General features: G+C 37.0%; 2 protein-coding genes and 1 long non-coding RNA gene across 3 annotated transcripts in view; 1 reads left to right on the forward strand and 2 right to left on the reverse strand.

The window, feature by feature from the left end:
- LOC134674707 (uncharacterized) overlaps positions 1 to 19,976 on the reverse strand; it is a 444,870-nt gene that overhangs the window by 198,122 nt on the left and 226,772 nt on the right. The window lies entirely within an intron of this gene.
- Positions 116 to 4,907, reverse strand: LOC134674433 (uncharacterized). The gene is made up of 2 exons (XM_063532503.1): positions 4,706 to 4,907; positions 116 to 935 (listed from the first exon to the last, which is right to left on the reverse strand). The coding sequence occupies exons 1-2, from the start codon at positions 4,730 to 4,732 to the stop codon at positions 147 to 149; spliced, it is 816 nt and encodes a 271-aa protein (XP_063388573.1). The 5' UTR covers positions 4,733 to 4,907; the 3' UTR covers positions 116 to 146.
- LOC134674704 (calcium/calmodulin-dependent protein kinase kinase 2) overlaps positions 13,352 to 19,976 on the forward strand; it is a 221,984-nt gene continuing 215,359 nt past the window's right edge. The window contains exon 1 of the mRNA XM_063532829.1: positions 13,352 to 13,502. Coding sequence (XP_063388899.1) covers positions 13,473 to 13,502 — 30 coding nt within the window. The 5' untranslated portion in view covers positions 13,352 to 13,472. The remainder of the gene's footprint in view (positions 13,503 to 19,976) is intronic.

A 19,976-nucleotide genomic window follows, 5' to 3' on the forward strand; every position in this document is an offset into this window, starting at 1 on the left:
ATTACTAACCAAAGGTGATTTTAACGAAATTAAAGACACATCATTAATTATTATTTTGTCCTTTTGTGGAAGAGTTACGACTTTAAATAAATTGAACAAACCGTTTCATATCATTTATGTATTTTATAACTGATTTATCACACAAATTAGCTAAAAAACTTATGGTAAAAAGTAGATCCTTTCTCCCTTAATCTTCGTAAAAAGTTCCCAGGAGCCGCCAGTATGTTTGGTAAATAATGTCCTTCATTTGGTTCATCACAACATTCAGTATCAGTACTATGCACATAATTTACAACATTATCTTTAATTCTATCTACATGATCCTTCACTTTGAAAATACCGAAAGGTATTTTATGAATGTTTATATTTTGAATTACAGGTTTCTTTTCTCTATCATCATCAAATTCAGCATTTACATGGAATATGTTTATTGAGCTCTTTCTTGGGACATTTCCTTTATTCTTCTTATTTTCGTTACTATTTCCAATATTATTTCCATTGATACTTGTGGCATTATTCAAAGGTAATCTAATAGTGAAATTAGTTACTATAGGCTTATAAGTTACAATGTTTGGTATATCATCAACAATTTCTGTAACTTCATAACCAGGTTTATCATCTATAGGAGGTTTATCTGTAAGAATATATGTTACATCTTCTTCATCACCAGTAGCTTTATCAACATTTGATAAAGCCTTATTATTTACAGGATCTTCACGTACAAGTTGTTTTAACCATTTAACCGTCGAAATTTCATCTGGTTCGCCTTTTGCATGTTTGTACGGAGTGGCTTCAGTTTTATATGTTGTTTTGTCTGTTGGTGTGTTTCGTACTGTATCTAATGTGGGATCGTCGTATTCGTAATCGTCGTATTCGTCATATTTGTAGTAATCTTGTTCTGCAACAACCGTTGAAGATACTTTTGTCACAAAAATCTGGAAATAAAACAAATTAATTATCATACCTATATATTTTTTATAGATTTATACTTACTTTAAATGTTATTTAAACCTGTGTGATTAATAATTAAAACATCCTGCATAGGTAACTAGTGACTTACACTTTTTTCATTTTAATTACAAAACGTTACTGGGAAATAGAAAACAAAGAAGGCGTTTCAAAAAAATAATTATTTACTGTACATTATAGAAAATCCTAATATAAGTGCTTCAATATTTTTCGGACTCGTTCACCGAGGGTTCCGTAACGAACTTTTTAGTATTTGTTGTTATAGCGGCAACAGAAATACATCATCTCTGAATTTTTCAACTGTCTAGCTATCACGATTCATGAGATACAGCCTGGTGACAGATGGACAGTGGAGTTTTGGTAATAGGGTCCCGTTTTTAACCTTTGGGTACGGAACCTTAAAAAAGCATTAAGTTTCTTTAGAATTGAATTGATATTTTACTAGGCATTTGATAGAAATAAACACAAAAAAACACACAATGGAACTAAGGAGAATGTGGCTATTTTAAAACACCGTCAATAGTTGTTACTGAAAGTAAGTTAACCTATAAGTTTGTAGGTACCTATGTGTTATCACTACACCAAAACATAGTCCCCCACCACGTCTGTCTGTGTGTATGTATGTTCGCGATAAACTCAAAACCTACTGAACGGATTTTTTCATGCGGTTTTCATCTATCATTAGTGATTCTTGAGGAAGGTTTAGGTTTGTGTAACAACCCGTGCGAAGTCGGGGCGCGTCACTAGTTTTGAAATATTATAATATAGTAGGTTATAGAAATACCTAGACAATTGACTTAGACTGCGTTTCCTCCAGAGATGTGCGAGGATGCGTCGCGAGGGATGTGTTTGATAAGAACTAGAGATGCAACGGATAGTTGTTTGGCCGGATACCGATGGTCTGGCCGAATATCCGGTATCCGGCCGCCGAATATTCAGCCGGCGGAACTATACCTACATTTCGGTTACTCAGGTGCGCATTTTGTAGGTTTGACCTGTTTCCTAGTGAACGTTCACGCGGACACATTTCTATGTTCGAAATGCGTGCGTGTGCAAGCCAGTGGAATGTTTAAATTGTGTTAAAATAGTAAACAAGTACGATTATGACCGTGTCTGATTCTTAAATCCAATTTGTTTACTCCAAAATCAAGCAATGTTACTATCCGGTATCCGGCCGGATAGTAGGTTACTATCGGTATCTGGCCGGATAGTAAAATAATGGCCGGATAGGCCGGATACTGGATAGTAACCGGATATCCGGTGCATCTCTAATAAGAACCAATAAAACCACTCTATTTTTAACCGACTTCCAAATCTCAAAGAAGGAGGTTATCAATTCGGTTGTATGTTTTTTTTTATTTATTTTTTATTTTTTATTTTTTTTTATGTTTGTTACTCCATAACTCCGTCATTACTGGACCGATTTTGAAAATTCTTTTTTTGATTGAATGTATATGCATACAGATTGGTCCCGTTTTTGTCAAAACTCAGTTCTGATGATGGGATCCATGAGGAATCGAGGGAACTCCTCAAATCTTAAAGGCATACACATAGTGATTTTTGGTTTTTTATCAACGAATCAAGCATATACATCCAAAAAAGTGACATTTGATGAAGTGGAACTGCTGATGATGATCAGAACGGAACTCTTCAACGACGCATAGTTCACGGTTGGCGATTTGTCCTCTTCGTTATGTTTGTTAAGCAAGTTAAGTTTTTAAGCCACATTTTTGTCAAGCTCGAGTTCTGATGATGGGATCCATGAGGAATCAAGGGAACTCCTCAAATCTTAAAGGCATGCGTATAGAGACTTTTGTATTTACATCAGAAAATCAAGCATTTTCATTAAAAACTGTCGCATTTGATGAAGTGGAACTGCTGATGATGATCAGAACAGAACTCTTCAACGACGCATAGTTCACGTTTGGCGATTTTTCCTCTTCGTTATGTTCGTTAAGCAAGTTAAGTTTTTAAGCCACACTTTTGACAAGCTCGAGTTCTGATGATGGGATCCATAAGGAATCGAGGGAACTCCTCAAATCTTAAAGGCATACGTATAGAATTTTCTGTATTTTCATCATAAAATCAAGCATTTACATTAAAAACTGTCACATTTGATGAAGTGGAACTGCTGATGATGACCAGAACAGAACTCTTCAACGACGCATGGTACACGTCTGGTGATTACGAATTTCGATTTTGACTTGGACCGGGACCCGGACTCGGACTCATACCCGGACCCGGACCTGGACTCGGATCCAGATTCGGACCCGGACTCGGACCCGGACTCGGATCCTGACTCGGACCCGGACTCGGACCCGGACTCGGACCCGGACTCGGACTCGGACTCGGACTCGGACTCGGACTCGGACTCGGACCCGGACTCGGACCCGGACCTTAGCCCGGAAAACCACTATGATACCTTAACTAAATAAACCACTATGATTACCTACCATAAAATGTAGGTATAAAGTATGATGATGCCTATCTTACTAACCCCTCCCGCTTAAACCCCCGTACACCGCACCGCATGCGCCATTAAGTGGGTTAGGTTAGGTTTGAACTGCGATCCTCACAGAACCGAACAAGGGTTAGGTTAGGTTGAAACTGCGAGCCTTACAGAAACGGAATGCTACTTGAAAAGTGGGTTTGATTAGGTTCGAACTGCGATCCTCACAGAACCGAACTGCTATCTGAGAAGTGGGTTAGGTTAGGCTAGAACTACGACCCTTATGGCTCCTCTACACGATGGGCCAACGCCGGCCACTCAAAGGGTCGCATTTATGCGTTAGAGGGAGCAAGTAATATTGCTATCTCTTTCTACCGCATGGCTGCGTCCCTTGGAGTGGCCGGCGTTGGCCCATCCTGTAGAGGAGCCATTACAGAAGTGAAATGCTAGTAGAAAAATGGGTGGTTTTACCTCCTTTTCTACATAGTGTACTATCTACTATAATCTTTCACCGGCCCCCAAAGAAGTCGGTTCTTTTTTCTTAAAAATTATGTTTTTCTTAGTGATTCTATTGGATCTTAAAGACATCCCTCGCAATGCATCATATCATCGCCATCACATTTCTGGTCGAGACGAACCTAATCATAAAATATACAGCGTGTATTTTTAAGGGTAGTTAGTAAGCGCTAACGTATTAACTTTCATTTGTTTTACAATAAATGTACGACTTTTTGTTTTCAGTATAAATAATATAGTTTAGATTGTTATTTGTAAGTTATATATATGTTATTAGTTTTAATTTTTAATTTAATTTTTATGGATTTTAATTTTAATGTATTGTAAGTTTAATTGATTAATAAATGAAATAAATTTATAAGTATAAATTAACCAGCAAGTAATGCATCAATACTTTGCTTTTATTCGTATGTCTCATTTACTGACGCGACAACTATTACTAATTCACAATGTATGTATTACATTGCCACTCGAAGAAAAATCAGATTTTAATTTTACTCTGTTAGTTATGGCTAAATTAAAAATGTATTTTAAAATCAATTTATAGCATTAAAACCTCCAGTGAAAAATTACACTTAAACATACCTGTATTAGGATATGTTAATAAAAGTTTATAATACCACAAATTACTTAAAATTAAAACATACATAACTTCACAGGAATTTCCATATTTCCTAACGAGATTAAAAAGTAAAGAAGAAAGGTGAATTAAAAACTTCTCACTAATTCTGAATAGAAACAACACCCTAACAAATTAAAACAAAAACTCACCATCAACAAAAACAATTTAAAAAACATCTTGTTCACGTGCACTGACCACAAAGGCACCGATTTAACTAAAACCAATTACTTTACAATTGCGATAAAAAGTAAAAAAAAACCCGCAGTTTTTATCAATACACTATAAATTAGGCCGTTTCTCTTCGCAGTACGAATGTTACTATTTGGCGTTGTTGCCTTTATCGAGTGGGCTTTTAATGAATGAGTCAGTACCGTGAGTAACGCGTGGGACTTGCAGGATGTCCTTTTAGATTCTTTGTCTGAGTTTGGTTTATTATTATATCCTTAATAAGTTCAAGGTCTATCTTGTGGCGCGAAGTAAAGATCGATTTATATCTGTCGGCGGCCGATCGTAAGATTAGGCATATCCTGCAATTCCTAGGCATATCGTAAAACGTGAAAATCTTTGACTCGCTCCCTGAGTCGACGGAGCCCCGCGCGCTCCTATTTCTGAGCAGTTTGCCCTTCGGGCATCTGAAGCAACCTAACTACCCTATCTTACCTATATATTGGTTTAATATGACTATCGTCAAAACATTACACAGGAACATTACGATCTGCCTGATCTTACGATCGGCCGCCGACATATCTACGAACATTGAGCGTGCCAGACTCGTGCTGTGGCAGACAAAGTAATATATTTTCTATGTGTAAGTTAGACCAAAGTCTGCAACGTTTTGATAGCACACGCAGTTCAAGTGTTATTTATACGTCATAATTTCATAGAAGTTTGACGTTTCAAATAACACTTGCACTGCGTGTGCTATCTCGTTGCAGACTTGTCTTGGTCTAACTCTATTAACGTATTCACATCTATCGTTACACGGTGTATTCCCATCTTTGCCCGCCCACGGCCATACAAGGGGGCACAAAGGGGAATGATTTGAATTATTTTATTTTGTATGTAGCGCCTATTCCCATCTGTACCCGGCGGGGATGGATAGAAATACACTCGTTATACGGCCGTGCAAAGACCGACAGACAACTCTAATATTTAGGTAGGTACCTATAGATAGTAAATAACCATATATATACTCAGGCCTAGAGTCCCTAGAAGCTGTGAAATATGGTTGTCTGTAAAGTCGGTTTACGGACGATAATTTTGCGTGATAACATCATAAGATAACATTACGTAACGCTACCATGGAGATCTGTCCACAAAGTTACCATCGACATCTGTCCACAACGTGACATTTCGTGCATGCTACCGTTGTTCATCGATTTACGGCGCGATTTGTGAAATGAATTAGAGATTAACTAGATACGATATAGTAAATATATGTGACGTCCCACGGGTAAAGGTACTTTATGGCGATTGGCGCTTACGCTATTATTAACGCCGCTCCAATATTATTGCGGCGCTATGCGACGTAAGCGTCGGCCGTCATAAGGTACTTACCTTTTTCGTGGAACGTCACATATCTTCACTATTTCATATCTAGTGAGTCTCTAATTCATTTCCCGAATCGAGCCGTTTTTCATCGTTACCACGTCCAAAATGCACAGCTTTCTCCGCTGCTGAAGACGTTTGTATGCCCGCGCGTGGATTGCGTAGCCGATCTTATTAACAATGACCCGTGTTAATAATAATGTTAGTGCACACACGTTAGTGTGCACAACGGGCAGCGAAGGACACTATTTCTGTAATACCTAATAGCCGCTGGTGGTGGTGGCTTTCAGCTCATCCCGTTTATACCTAGTACTTTTTTAATTGGCATTTAATAAGCTTCAATGTTGCGTTACACCATATTTTATTTTATTTTCATAGCGAACGTAGATTCAGAGCAAAAACGCCAATTTCTCCAAGAGGCGGTTCCTCGAGTTACCCAAATGTCAAATGGTGTGGAAATGAGAAAGAAGGCCTTAATTAATATACAATGGTTACATACCAAATTTCCGGACTGTTCTAGAGATTACGAGGTTTGTCCTATTACGATTGTGCTTACGGCTGCTACTTGTAAATCGAAATCGATTATAAGGTATGCTTTCCTTTTATGAATCATAGTAGAAAATACCATATTTTTAATTAAGAGACAGATAGAAATATTCTAGTCTGTCAATTACACTCATTATGATGCAAGCAGTTGATAAATGATGCACAAAACAAAACAATTAATACTTTTTTAATGAGGATCCGTGACGAATGACGTCACCCCGTGACTGAGGCCGTGCAGTGGCAATGACGAATGACGAATGACAAAAAAACTCGCCAAGTGCGAATTGGATTCGTCGGTTATGCGTTCAGTCTCATTAGAGCATTTCAAGTTTTTATTTCGTCTAGTTCACTGTGTTTTTATTGGGGTTTGTAAATACATTTTCCTATAAGTAGTTATTGTTATCGAGATACAACAAAAATAATAAAATAAGACGCTTGTTTTATCCCCATTTTGGACGGAATCTTTATGTCTTTATCTTAATACGGAACCCTAAAGAACTTAATCTGGCGTGTAAGGTATCATATTATAGAAGCTTCTTTGTAGACTACCTACTCTTTTTCTTCCTACTAATATAAATGCGAAAGTAAATCTGTCTATCTGTCTGTTACCTCTTAATGCTGAAGCCGCTAAACCATTTAGCTGAAATTTGGTACCTATAGTATATGTAGAGAATGAATATACTCTATATTCAATTCAATTCAATTCAAGTAAAGTATATGATATTATGTAAGTGATTTCCATCTAAGTGACACCACGAGCCATCTATATCACTTTACCAAGCAATCGCTTCACTTCACAGACTACGTGCTTTAGACTCCGTTTCAGATTTTAAAAATATACCTATTTCAGTTATTTCTTATAATAAGATAATTTACACAATCACTTACAATGACAAACACATGTTTACATAACAAACGTAATTTCTTGCAATAACTAAACATAACATGGGGCATTATCTATGAAAAGGGACCTTATTGTCGATGGCGCTTACGCCGCTCAGCGTCGCGTGGCATTGTATTTATATCGGAGCATCGTTAATAATGGCGTAAGCGCCATCGACAATAAGGTCCCTTTTCATAGATAACGTCACACATTTGAAAATTAGGACAAGTTTAGTATCCATTTAATAACAGAATAAAACTTGTAAAAAAATACCTTTCGCAAACAATGCTTGATCGAAACAAAAAAAAAAGAAGCTATGGATGTGGAATGAGCTCCCTGCCGAGGTTTTGTCCAGAGCTACAAAAAAGGAGAGTACAGGCTTTTAAAGCGTCGACGACGCGCCTGTGACACCTCTAGAGTGGCAGGCGTCCATAGGCTAAGGTGGTATAAAAAAATAACTATTTGACACCTTGACTGTTTGACTACATATTATTTTCTGGAGCATCGGACTGCCTTACTACTGAGGCAGAGATGAGCAAAGGTGAGAGAAATCTACAAATATTGGTAATCCATCAAAGCGGAGACAGGCGTGGTTCACTCCGCGATTTCGTCGCTTTGCTACAGGTAGCTAAAAGTACATCCGTTCCACACCAATTTTGGGGAAAACCATAAGCCGCGCGTGGCGCTGTCGCCACCTAGCGGCCATATCTGTGCTGATCATAACAGACGCGTTTTGTTAGAGAGTCTTTTGTACTATTATTTATTCTGTGGCGGAGAGATGTGGTTTACAACTAATGATAGATAGATAGATAGATAGATAAATCATTTATTTGACAGCTGCAATGACACACAATATAATTTTAAACACATCATAACAGAAAGAAAAAACAATAATTATTACACTAATGCTATAAATTGATTCCTCTCAGCCTTAGTGGAAAGGCAGCCTATGTCCTGGATTTTTTGTATAATAATGTTCTGCTTCATCTAATTTAGTAGGTAAGTGATCTAAGTATACCTCGTTTGTGTATACGTAGCGGCGGTCAAGGCTGCCCTAACGGTTATCTATTATCAATACACCCGCTTTGATCGGAAATATACCGCATTTGTTACATTATTTACCAAACTATGGGCCAGTTGCACCAACCACATTTGACAGACTGATCAACGTCAGCCGGCGCGTCCCGGCGCGCCACTATGAAACTTTCCATACATACAAATTTAGCGAACTCTTTAATGATACGAACAGTTTGGTGCAACCGACCCTATGTCGCGAACAATACATGTGAACGTCGTCATAATCCCCTCCGACCCAGCCATATGAATGTAAAATCCAAAATTTGCTACTGAAAATTGAACCTAAAATGTAGAAAGAAGAAAAGGAACTCTATTACAATTGAATATGATTTAAATTTCATCGAACTGGATAATTACTATAGTTAGGACCTTGGGCTTTAGAGGGTTAATCTGTGCAGGGAAACAGTCGGTGAATGAAAACATTTATTTATTTTAATCTTTATTGCACAACATGAAGGTACAAATGGCGGACTTAATGCCTTAAGGCATTCTCTACCATAAACATTAAACATTGTGAGGAAATTGCAAATGGTGCCTGCTCAAACTTTCCTTTGTGATTTTTGCCTTATCACAAGCCTTTAGTTGGTAAAATCAAAAATCAAAAATTTCATGGTTCAAGGTATTTGAAGGTTTTCTCTTTTTAAAATTACTCAATGGGCGTTGAGGGTGACTTACTTGAATTTAAAAAGAACATTTGATCGCTATTAACATAATTAAAGAGTTAGATCAAAATAAATCTGCAACGATTTCGATAGCACACACAGTGCAAGTGTTATTTTAGACGTCAAACTTCTATGAAGTTTTGACGTATAAATAACACTTGCACTGCGTGTTGCTATCAAAACCCTTGTAAACTTTTCTTGGTCTATCTTTAGAAAAAACACGGAATATTGGATAATAGACCTCTACTCTTACTGCCCGATTCGAGCTTTAAATAAGATACTTCAATAAATAGATCTAGAAACGATGGATTAGGTGTGTCAGTGTCAAATGTGACGTTTCTTCAAACAAAAACGAATAATATCGTTTCTAGATCTATTGATTGACGTATCTTAAAGTTCGAATAGGGCTATTCTTGCTTAGCAAGTCAGTATTGTAATCAATTCGAAATATTGCTCGTGTAAAAGTTAAGGCGTTTAATTAAAACAATTACTTTGCACCTTAAGCCAAGAAAACAAGAAGAGTGTTAACTATTAATTAAAACTACAATATTGCTAAATAAAAAAAGTAAAGTATTGCTAATCCGCGAAAAGATAACGTGCTAGTCAATCAGTGCTAACCCGTTATACTTACTTGCGTGTTTTTACATACAATGAATTAATTAATATGTGTTACATAACTATTTGCAAACATTCTGGTGCGGGGACTAAAATCGAAGATAACGCATGACTAGGAATAGTTATTTGTTTTACAAGGGGGCAAAATTGTTGTTTAACCGCTCGTGCTAATATTGATACCCGAGCAAGCGAAAGATCCCAAAATTGAACCACGAGCGTAGCAAGTGGTTCGAAAAATGGAATCTTGAGCGTTGCGAGGGTGTCAAAGCACGAAGGTTAAACAAAATTTGCCCCCGAGTGAAACACAAAATTTTTCACCACACCAACCCGAAGCAAATATTAAATGTAAAATATCAAACAAAATCAAACCAAATGAAATACAAATGAATGTTATTAAATATTTATCATTCAAAATCATCATTTAAAAGTCAATTTTACCAGCAAACATAAGAAAACAACTCAAAATTTGCATTTGATTACTTTGCCTCACATGTGAATAAAATGCAACTTTGCTATCAGTTTTTGAAGTGCAAAGTAAGCCTTTCCGAGCTGGTGTGGTGAAAAATAATATACCTAATATACAGATGTAATGCATAATTGTTTTCCTTCGTATTTCCTCAGAAACGTTCGTGTTTGTCATTCTACTTGAGTCAACCTCAGTACTGTTTGTACCGAGACTGATTGAAACAGCAAGGCACGTTCGTATGTTTCCGTGAAAATACGATGGAAAATAATTATGCACTACATCTGATATATATAGCCACTCACTTGCTTTTGGTAACTGTAGCTACCAGCTGTCACCCTTATTTTATTATAATAATAGAGGTCACTGAAAAATATCAAGCAAGTGAGTGGATAGAGACCATTTGAGAGAACTCTCTAATATCTAACTAATGTATTTTATTCTATAGCAAGAGCAGCGCTACAGTCACACATAAATGTGGCTTTCCATCACAGAAGGGTCTTTATACTTCAAGTACAATAACGGCTCGATTCGGAAAATGAATTAGATTTCTACTAGACTTCAACAAGTTACGATATGGATAATTTAAAGATATTCGTAAGATAGATATGTAAAATTTGACGTTTCCGCGATTCTGGAGGTCCTCTTGAACGATTTCGACTAGTTGATGACTTAGATATCCAAGTCACATCTAGTCGATATCTAATGTAGATCTAGTTGATCTCTAAATCGTCTCTAGATCTTGTTATTATCTCGAAATCCGAATAGGCCTGTTCGGTTCTTTCCATCTGAAATTCCAGCAGACATTCTGATAAAAAGGTCCATATTGCACTTGAAGCATAAGGATCCTTCTCTGATGGAAAGCCACATATAGATAATAATATAAACCGGTAGCACTTAAACAACGGACAGAAATGTCTATTCTCATTAAATTCTAAATCACCTGGCCGCGTAGCCAAGATGCCGATCGCTTACGCTCCGTAGCGATCGAAACGCAACTGTCACTGTCGCGCTAATATGGAAGAGTGATAGAGAGACATAATGGTTTTCGTTGTCGAAGCGATAGCGATTGTAACCTTGGCTAGGCCGGCTGATTCCATTAACAATCCTTCTGCTCTCTCCTGCTCAGATACATTCTAATTTCGACTCTACGCATTGCTATTAGAGTTGTGTTTACAGCAACTAAAGAAAGGATATGCTCTATGTCGCATGAATTCAAAAACAGCTTAAGTAACAAAGCGTTAAGTATACTTACGACATTTTGAAAGAATGAAAATACCAATTGTGTCTCGCATTCGTATGTGACAAAGAGCTAAGTATACACTTACGACATTTTGGAAGAAAGGATCTCTTCGTGTTTCGTTAATTTAAAAACAACTTAAGTGTTAAAGCAATGAGTACGTACTTAAGATGTTTTGGAAGGTACCTTTTTGGTTACTTTGGAAGTAGGGCACCTGGCGACAGCCTTTTGTCTGAAAATTGAGACAATTATCCGACTGTCATTTAATCGAATTAATTGATTATCTCTTTGAATTAAATCTGTTTAATTGAATTATGACTTAAAGCAACTTAAAGTGACGTTCCGATGGCGACTGCAGCATCCTTACAGACGGCGCGATTCGGGAAATGAATTAGAGATTCACTAGATATGAAATAGTAAAGATATGTGACGTTCCATGGCAAAAGGTACCTTATGGCGGCCACAATAATATTGAAGCGGCGTGAATAACAGCGTAAGCGCCAACCGCCATAAGGTATCTTTTGCCGTGGAACGTCACATATCTTTACTATTTCTATCTAGTGAATCTCTAATTCGTTTCCCGAATCGCGCCGTGAGGGTCTACCGAGAACCACGTTTGACTTGTTGCCTCCCTGCCGCACTTGTAAATTCGTAGGTAAGTGTGACAGGGAGGCAATACGTCGAACGTGGTTCGCGGTAGGCCCTCAGCATCAGCGATCTTCAAGTGTACAAGGTTATATCAAAACCAGTTCAAAATCATAACAAATTGATGATTCTGAATCGTGCTCCATAATATATAAATTAGGTCATCATGTTTATTTTGGTCCTCGATTCTGCATCCTATCAAAAGTTGGACAGTGAATGGAAACCGGAAGCCGAATGAAATTATCAACACGCTCGTGAACGAATGAAAATGGACGAGGAAATAAATTCTTTCTCTTCGTATGATGACGTTTTATAGACGTCTTCAAGATTTGCAACAGGTATTTATTTTTTATTCGTCAGGTGATTTTTCTCTCTCTTAGTTTGGTTCAAAGGCGTCTTTATTTATTTTGACCTGATAACGTCTTATAAATCGACGAACACCGGTAGCATGCACGAAAAAGTGTCACGTTGTGGACAGATCTCCACGGTAACGTTGTGGACAGATCTCCATGGTAACGTTACGTAATGTAATGGTAATGTTTTCTTATGACGTTATCACGCAAAATTATCGCCCGTAAACCGACTTTACAGACAACCATATTTTTTTAGGATAAAAGAGGGAAACGAGCATACAAATCATCTGATGGTAATCAATAACCGGCACCCATGGACACCTTCAACACCAAAGGGGTTGCAAGTGCATCTCAGGCTTTTGAGATGGGAGTACGCTCTTTTCTTGGAGGTTTCAAGTCTTATCGGTCGTGGGCGACAGTTTATTCCACATTTTAGCTGTGTGAAGTAAGAAGTTTTCTGGAGAAACGCACAGGTCGAGTCGAGTTAAGTATACTTCACATTCACAGGTGATCTCATTGCCAATACATTAAAAACAAGTCTCAACCCACACCTGTCTACAATTTTCACCGACGGAAATCCTTTTACCCTTCAATATCACTTACATAACTCACCTCGCAACTTTTTCAGTCTCGTTTATCGCTTGAAGCTTAAAAAAAACAAGGCCACGCCATTTAGTACCGTACCGCGTTGCCATGGCAACGTACCGGCGCGCGCATCAGTCTATACCCAACTTAAAGAGAGACCAGACGTCTCGCGTTCCAAATATAAACAAAAACACATCGTTTTAACGGCATTTTTTGAAATTCGAATGTGATTGGAATTCTCAAAGACTTGTGTGGTATGGACGCGAGTTTGTGAGTGTGTGACGTGTAATGTGTAACGGATGGCAGAGGATGTCAACGGTGGTGGTGCGGTATGTATTTAAGTCGATGGAGCTTTTTATATGTAACTTTGCATGTACATGAAGCTTTATCAGTGAGAGAAGTCAAGTAAACTACGCCTTTTTAATGTTGGATAAACCAAATAAGTAGGTTCATAGCGAAATAACAACGCGCCAAAATTATCTGGCACCCTCTGTCTAATAAAAGTAATAAAGTCTAAAACATGTACTGTTTGGAATCACATTACACCAGCTACTGCATTAAATTTGACGTTTCCTATCAGTACTGCAGTCGACAGCATTACTGCAGCAGTATTGCAGCGCGTCATTACTGCCGACTGCGTTGCTTCCGAAAACGTGAAAATTGTTTACACGACAACATAACAGTTTGACTCACTTGAATTTTTAGTCGCTATTGGCGACATGTTTCGGGCCCGTCGGGGGTCCTTCCTCAGTGCTCGCGGCGGCTGCACTTCGTGCACTGAGCGCGCCGCCCGCCTCGTCGCTCGTTGTAACCGTTGACGTCTAAGCAATTTAAAATATGTCTCACGAAAGTTTAATTTTGAACGTGAAAATTGATGTTGCTGCCCGGATTTTTAACATTTAGGTAGGTACAACAGAAATGCATTCGGTTGCAATGTCGGCTGTGACACTGCAGCAGTAATGCAGTCGACTGCATTACTGCAGGAAACGTCAAATTCAATTCAGCAGCTGGTGTAATCTGAATCTGAACGGTACCTGCTGCATATTCTATAATTTTATTGTCTCCGCTACCCAAATGTTGTCTGCAAGAGACCGCTCTTAAGCGATAAGACGGCATGGTGTTTCCTCTATCCAGTCATTTTTTGTTTCTGTGCATTTATTGTACTCGTAAACTGTGCCCAAAGGTTGTTTGGATAAGATCGCTCTCAAACGATTAGGCCCTTTCCTCTCTTAAGGTTGCTGTCTACTTTGTTATTTATATCGTGCAGTGCACCCTAGTGTAAAACTATAAATTACGTTTGCATAAAGTGTCATTTTGTATGGGATTTTTAGTTTCCAAAAGTCCCGCTTGGCGCGCTGTTCAAAATCCTATACAAAAATAGACGTAACGCAAACGCGAACGCTCGTAAAGTCAGCAGCAGAAGTTGCTAAGCGGGCCAGGTGTTCAAAATGATCTTGATGCGACTTTATTGTTAAGAGAATAAGTAATTTGTCGTGTCAAGGTAATTTTGAACACCTCGCCCGCCTAGCAACTACTGCTGCTGAGTGTATGCTATCGAATGAAATTTACACTAGGGGTTCTGCTGCTCTAAGGTTGACTGGAAGACTTATAGTGATAAGGACGCCTGTGTGAATTTGTTTTCCTTTGTGGTTCAGTAAATTATGTTTTACTTATTCTTTTATTTACTTTGGCAACAAATAGCTCGTATTTTCGGCGCTCTATATTTCTTGACATGTTTACTCACGGACTAACAAACACATTCATTTATTATTCTATTCGGCCTATTCATATGCTTAATACGTATTCTCATTATGTGCTATATGAGTGTATTATTTTACATTATTAAGTACCTAATTACATTTTGAAATAAATGAGGGCTATTCGATTCAAATCTAAATGTAATATTAATGTATTAATTAGTTAATCAATATAATCTTTGTATGAGTTCACAGGTTATATACTTACCTATTGATGCTTCAATACTATGTAGTTTTTGCACAAAAACTATTACTTACTATGAAATCGTCGGGTGACAAGCAAAAGTCACTAACTAACACCATTGAAATTATTGGACAATAAACCGTGTTACAAGTGTAATAAAGTGCATTGTTACTTAAAATTTTTGATAGTACTTAGTGACTTTTGCTTGTCACCCGACGAAATTTGCTTCTGAAAATGTATAGTTAATATTATTTTTAGTAGAACTCTACGTTTTAGGGTTCCGTAACCTGAAAAGGAAAAACCCTTGTAGGATCTCTTTGCTGTCCGTCTGTCCATCAGGCCCCTATTTCACCAACGTGACAGGTGTGACCAATTCGACAAGTCTCATTGTTGCTGACGTCACAGGCATCCATGGGCTACGGCTATCGCTTACCATGGGGCGGGCCATATTCCTGTTTGTCACCATCATTGTATTATTTAAAAAAACTTTATTATATCGGCTAAAAACAGGCATTTCTCTTGTGATGTTTATGATGACAATTGTCACAAGATTTCAAAGAACTTTCGGTAATTCTTGACAGCAAATGAGTTCTGTGTCGGAATTTCGTAACAATTGTCGTATTTCTTGTGACAATTGTCATAAGCTTCGCAAAATAAGTACTTATTTACTGGCGATATAGTGGAGTTTTTTTTTTATTAACATGTTTGTGGCAAACAACCACACCGCCCGTCTGATGGTAAACGGTTACCGTAACCTATGGAGGCCTGTGACGTCAGTAACAGTGATGTCGACAAATGCGACATTTGTCACGTTGGTGAAATAGGGCCCAGGTGAATAGAATTCATTTTTAGTATAAGGTGGTCGTTATTAAACAGTGGCCAGTAATTGACGATTTACCCTATTTCCTCACAGAAAAGCAATTTAAGGTTCCTTTCTAGAAGAGAAACAGAACAAAATAAAAAATCCTGTAAAATTTTTATTAAAGCTTATTTAACTTTTTTGGTAGTTAAAGTTACGTAAACAATGCAAATTAATATTATGAAACCAACAAAATTAAACTTTATTCAAAAACCAATTTAATCGAAATTCCATTATCAAGATTATTATTAAGTAAGTATACAAAGGTAAGAGAAAATTTTAATAGTCCCCGATTTCAAAACTTTTAGCGACACGGAATTTTCAATTACCTTTATAAATTAAAAATAAACAAGAAAACTTATCCCTGTAGCTTTAATAGGTAAATGAAATAACTTAGGCATCATCTAAACCTAAAGTACAGTCCACTAAAAAACTTGATTCCTATAATTATTTCCTATGTGGATTTTTTTATACAGGACCTTACGCTTGTTTGCCACCGTTGTTCGCAAATTTGCGACAGTTGGCGTCATATATACTATCATTTTAGTTTTTAATAGAAATAAAAAAAAACCGGACAAGTGGGAGTCAGACTCTCCCACCAACTGTGTTGCTATAATAGCAGCAACAAAAATAAAAATCTGTGAAAATTTCAACTGTCTACCTACCATGGTTCATGAGATACAGCCTGGTGACCGACAGAGACACAGACAGACAGACATACTGACAGAAAGACAGGCAGACAAACAGACAGACAGATAAACAGACAGATAGACAGACAGACGGACAGTGGAGTCTTAGTAATAGGGTTCCGTTTTTACCCTTTGGGTACGGAACCCTAAAAAGGTGTTCTGTACAAACATTTGCACCAAAATCTTATATACTTCACTACATACTTGTAGTATATGTTATGTGGAGTCAATATGGAAAATATTTAGAAATAGAAACTATATTTTATTTAGTGTAAAAACATACATTTGGCGTTATATCATATAAAACCTTCACCTCTCATGCCCCGTATAAAATGTATGAAGCCGTAAAATACGAAATATTATCATATACTACATAACCTTTGTCTGGGTACGGTATTTCGGCAGCAAGGTTTGAATTTATTAAGTATATGCCTGTCTTAGTCTTGTATTATGTACTTACACAATAGTGAATAATTTCGTATAGGACTCGCTCGCATCAGTCAGGCTAAGTATAATTTTATAGTATTTTTTATGTCTGGTACTAGAATAGAGAGCGTTTATTCGAGGCAAAATAAAGGTAGAAAACAGCATGTAACATAACATATAAGCCACGAAATGGTTCCGACTCAGCATGATGCTAGCTGGGCTGGGATAGCGCTGGTCTTCCGTCAATGCCATGATCTTGAGCAGCACCAAGTGTAACAGTATTCTGTTAAACAAATAATAAGTGAGCATATAATGAAGGTGAATGAACTTAGGGCTTGATACCTTGACTCTATTTTTACATTTGAAAAAATTAAGTAAAAACGAATTGTTATTTTTATTATGAAACAGAAATTGTGATTTGATTATTTTTGAGAAAATGTTCTTTCCCCCCATCGCTCTACACGACAGCATTTCCATATTCGCTACTTTAAGGTAGGCAGTCCTTCACTGTAAGTTTTTCCAGACATTTTTTTAACTCGCACAGCTAAACTGTGGAATGAACTGTCTGCGGTATTTCCGGACCGATACGACCTTCAAACAGGGACCGTATAACCGGTTTTATTAAATACCTGTATATAAACTGTCAAACGAATACCGGTTAAAATGTTATACCTATATTCGAATTAGAGGTATTGCTGTCATTCCGTTTTTGTCTTTATCGCTAAACTACACTAATTGACATAATGAAATACCGGTATTCATTAATACCTCAATAATAACAGGTATTCAGTATACCGGTAATGGTTATCGTATTTAATACCGGTATTCATTGCACTTGATCAAAGAGTAACCAAAAACTTTGCGACAAGAGGTTAAAGTTGTTGTTAAGTCCTCATGCTAATATTGATCGCAGTACAAGCGAAATATTTCATAATTTAATCACGAGCGTAGCAAGTGGTTTTCGCGCCGCCGCCGCCGCCAAAATTTTCGCGTCGCCGCTGCCGACACTGCGCTATCGCCGTGGCATCGGCGTGACCTTGTTAGATACTAGAGTCTGTCTAAGCTAACTTTGCACCGATTTGAACAGAACAAAGTGAGGGAGTGTTATTATAATATAAACGTCATATTTTCATAGAAATTTGACATTAACGATGATATTCACACACGTTGTCGTTGCAAATGCTATGCAGATTAGTTTGATCGGGAATTTATTGCTTTTATATAAGGTGCTAACAAATTACAGCTTGGCAAAAAAGAGTAGAAATTAAAAATTATCGATATTTTAAGAGATGGTACTTTATATAAAAACAGTTAACTTTAAATAGAAATCAAGAAAACTTTTCATATCATATTTTTGTTTTATTTACCGAACAAAAAAATAAATTAAAATTATATTAATAAAATTAATTAAAAATAATCATTACGTGCATTTAACCACATAAAGAAAAAATACATAGAGTGCTCATGCTCACTCCATACATCAGTTTTAGTACCAAAAATACTATTCTTTTCGTAGTCAACATTATCAGTACTGCTACTTGACAATAGATGTTGCACCGACCGAAAAGTCTAATGCTCAACAACTTTCAGCTAATATTAAACAAGGATTAACTGGAACTTATTTTCAACTCCTTCTGCTTTAATATTAGTTGTAAATAGTTGTTCAATACAATTTTCGTGAGTCGCGACATTTGAGACATCTAGTATCAAGTAGCGGTACTGATAATTCCGCTACTCGATGCTAAATGTCAATTACGAAAATAATAGTCTTTTTGGTACCAAAACTGATGTATGGAGTGAGCACTCTATGCTTATTATATTTGTCTATGATTTAACTGACAAGATGTTTAACACTTTCTGTTTTGCCAACAATTGTTTGTGTTAAATGTCATTATCATCAACGTGTCATTTCATTTATCAACGTGAAGTGGCCAGTTAAAAAGAGGTCTCATTTAATTATCTCATTAACAGGGTGTTTTTACGTAGCAAATTTGTTTTCCAATTTTCTCAAAGAACATCATAAAACCTAAATGTTTCATACTTAAATATACTCCAGGAGTCGAGTATTATCAGCTGTAAAAATATTGGTAGCTAATTTGTTAGCACCTTATATTAAGTTCGGATATATAACTTTTTTGGCTAATATCTAGACACGCGGCAGCGTGTCAAGCCAAGTTCAAGCAAAGGAACTGGCTAGCCAGCGCCAAGTGTAATATTACACGAACCACTTGGTGCCACTTTTGACCCTTCTATAACTCAAAACATCTTTAACGTAAACACATAAAACTACGTGTGTTTAATTATATCCATAAGGACATCTAGAAGCCCAAATTTCATGAAGCTAGCTCAAACGGTTATAAAGATATGAAGGTCAAAAAGTCGTAAATTTTAAGACTGACTGACATACCTATAGTACCTAAACCTAACCACTTCCAGATGACCTAGAAGGATGAAATTTGGAATCCAGCTCAGTTTTTGTGTGAAAACGTAGGAAAAAATCTAAAAATTAAAAAAAGTTATAAAATAGGGGGGGTCCCCATACAAAAAAACCATTTTTTATTGTGACTGACATATAAGTACCTAAACCTAACCTACTTCCAGATGACCTAGAAGGATGAAATTTGGAATCCAGCTCAGTTATTGTGTGAAAGCGTAGGAAAAAATCTAAAAATAAAAAAAAGTTATAAAATAGGGGGGGTCCCCATACAAAAAAAACATTTTTTATTGTGACTGACATATAAGTACCTAAACCTAACCTACTTCCAGATGACCTAGAAGGATGAAATTTGGAATCCAGCTCGGTTATTGTGTGTAAGCGTAGGAAAAAATCTAAAAACAAAAAAAAGTTAATAAATAGGGGGGGTCCCCATACAAATTTATTTTTTATT

The sequence above is a fragment of the Cydia fagiglandana genome, chromosome 20, assembly GCF_963556715.1.
Source record: "Cydia fagiglandana chromosome 20, ilCydFagi1.1, whole genome shotgun sequence".
In the NCBI taxonomy this organism is placed as follows: Eukaryota; Metazoa; Arthropoda; class Insecta; order Lepidoptera; family Tortricidae; genus Cydia; species Cydia fagiglandana.

What these genes read in the sequence shown, in the direction of transcription:
- LOC134674433 (XM_063532503.1), bottom strand. Translation starts at nt 4,732, where the DNA reads ATGTTTTTTAAATTGTTTTTGTTGATG. An exon ending in TTAAATTGTTTTTGTTGATG is followed by an intron (nt 936 to 4,705) that starts GTGAGTTTTTGT and finishes TTTTATTTCCAG; the next exon opens with ATTTTTGTGACAAAAGTATC.